Here is a 2,212-nt window from a genome sequence, read left to right on the forward strand (position 1 = left end):
CCCCCCCCCCCCCCCCCCCGCCCCCGATCCCGCAGCCAGGATCCAGTGATCTGCACCTCTGTGCAATTTGGAATTCCCCTTCTGAGAAAACAGGTTTATTTCCATTTATTCCAGTGATACAAAATTACCCTTATTTCCTCTAGGGTCACATTTCTCTAACCATCCTCCTAACTGCCAGCAAAAGGGAAATGTAAAATGTGTATGATTTCAAAAACATCCAAAAAGTGATACAAAAATAGAGCCGTTGAATTAGGGGCGAGTAGTGGGTACTTGTGTATTCAGTGTTGGCTTTTACTAGGAGCCGGGGTAAATTACCGGTGAGTTGAGCGAGCAACAAAATCTCTCCTATTTTAGCGCATCATTTGAAGAATAAGAATAATGTAAAACATATTACAGAAACAGTCACCTATAACTGTATAATCCCACAATTAACATATTATTTTTTTACATGTTTTTAATCGTATGGAAGAATACTGTTCATTTCATACTTTTTTACTGGATCTTTTCACATTAGCAGTTTCCCTCTTTATCTTTTAGATATTATACAGGCACAATCCTTCTGTTTGGGAAGTGGAGAGGAGGATGTAGAGCAGAAAACTGAGTTTGTGTCAATATATCACAAAACTGCATATTCCTTAGTGTCCACCACAAAGGAATGGGCACTTGCCGTCTACCTCTACAAGGATTAAGTCATGAGCCGCTGCGGCTGCTGACTTTTAACACCCCCCGAAAGGAGTTCGAGGTGGAGAGCGTACATGAGGCCTTCTGTGCTCTGGGAAAAACTGGCAGAGCAGGTCTTCAGAATAGTTAGATATTTTCAGAAGATTTTATGAGCCCAATTCTTGTATCTCCTCCTATCTAGAAAAGCACTAAAATGCTTCATGGTGACGACGGCTCCTCGAGACTAGGAAAAACCTTCTGCAAAAAAATATGTGCTCGATTGCATGTACTCCCCCTTCACCAAAATCACATATATGCTAACCTTACTCCCTGCCTCTTTAGAGCAGTTTCTCAGAGCTCTCTGAGTCGCTGTCTCCCGGGCTATAATCCTCATTTTGCCCCAAATGAAACTTGACTCACAACTCTCATGTTGTACATTTTTTTTAAGTCAACATTAGTCTTCACGCTGAAAAAAATTTCATTTTCTTTTTCTTTATCCTTCTGGAGTACAGACCTGTGGAAGAATAAAGATGAATCGTGGAATGTCCCCCAGGGCTATGATCCCGAACTGATCAAAGAGGACAAACGGAAAGAATTGGAGTCGGAGATCAGGCTGCAGGTAAGACTGCTTTTATGCTGTAGTCCCAGTAAGTCATTCACTGCAGTGCTTTGTTACAATTTCCTGTTAATAACCTACCCAGAATTTAAGCTATTTTTAACTTCACAAAGAAAACACAAGTCATGCGAAGTCATCTAAACCTTTTGTATTCACCCAGGTTGACGAGCTGATGAGACAGGAACTAAAAAACTTAAAACTAGCTGTGAACAGGGAGAAGGAATTATCGGGCAAAACAGGAAGTAAAAAGGTGAGTGGTTCTTATGCACGGGAAGCAGAGGGCAGATCCAAACCGTGACCAGGAGCCCAACCCCCGCGGGCGGTGGCCCGTCCACGCGTGCTGCCTGCAGACCCTGGCTGTCCCAGGCTGATTCTCCGGGAAACGTGCCTACCTTTGGTGAATTTACCTCGGTCCACTAGGTAGCCCTCAGGGTTGTGGGCTCATAAATGAGATAAATCCAACAGTCTGGGAGTAACTTTCCAAGTCCCCCATCACTGCAGGTCCGTGGTACCCAAGCCCCACAAGTGGGATGAGACCTATCAGAGGAGCTGGGGCAAGTGTCTCAAATGCCCACCCGTCTCTCCCTGTAGATCTGTAGGGGAAGCCAGTGGCATTGAGCAGGTTCTTTGTGAGTCGGGGAATCCGATGAATTGAATTTTCAGTTGCCACCCATCCGTCTCATAGTGCTTTAGAGTAGCCAGTTGGATTCCAATATTCCATGTTCACATACTAGGGTCCTGAGAGATAAGAGAAAATATACATATTGGTGTCTGCCCCCTGGTTGTTGGCAGGGAGCTCCTGGAACCCTTGTAAATTCCTAAGTGACTGAGTAATATTCCATTGTATATATGCGCCACATCTTCTTTATCCATTCATCCGATGATGGACACTTAGGTTGTTTCCATCTCCTGGCTATTGTAAATAGAGCTGCAATG

At 44.2% G+C, this 2,212-nt stretch overlaps 1 protein-coding gene across 1 annotated transcript in view; it reads left to right on the top strand.

Moving 5' to 3' along the window:
- Nucleotides 1–1,526, top strand: part of LOC103074314 (IQ and AAA domain-containing protein 1-like) — a gene marked incomplete at its 3' end in the record, with an annotated part of 93,537 nt that extends 92,011 nt beyond the window's left edge. The window contains exons 10-11 of the mRNA XM_007452917.1: nt 1,173–1,279; nt 1,437–1,526. Coding sequence (XP_007452979.1) covers nt 1,173–1,279; nt 1,437–1,526 — 197 coding nt within the window. The remainder of the gene's footprint in view (nt 1–1,172; nt 1,280–1,436) is intronic.
- Between the last annotated feature and the right edge of the window lie 686 nt (nt 1,527–2,212).

This window comes from Lipotes vexillifer, unplaced genomic scaffold (assembly GCF_000442215.2).
Source record: "Lipotes vexillifer unplaced genomic scaffold, Lipotes_vexillifer_v1.1 scaffold652, whole genome shotgun sequence".
NCBI classification, from domain to species: domain Eukaryota; kingdom Metazoa; phylum Chordata; class Mammalia; order Artiodactyla; family Lipotidae; genus Lipotes; species Lipotes vexillifer.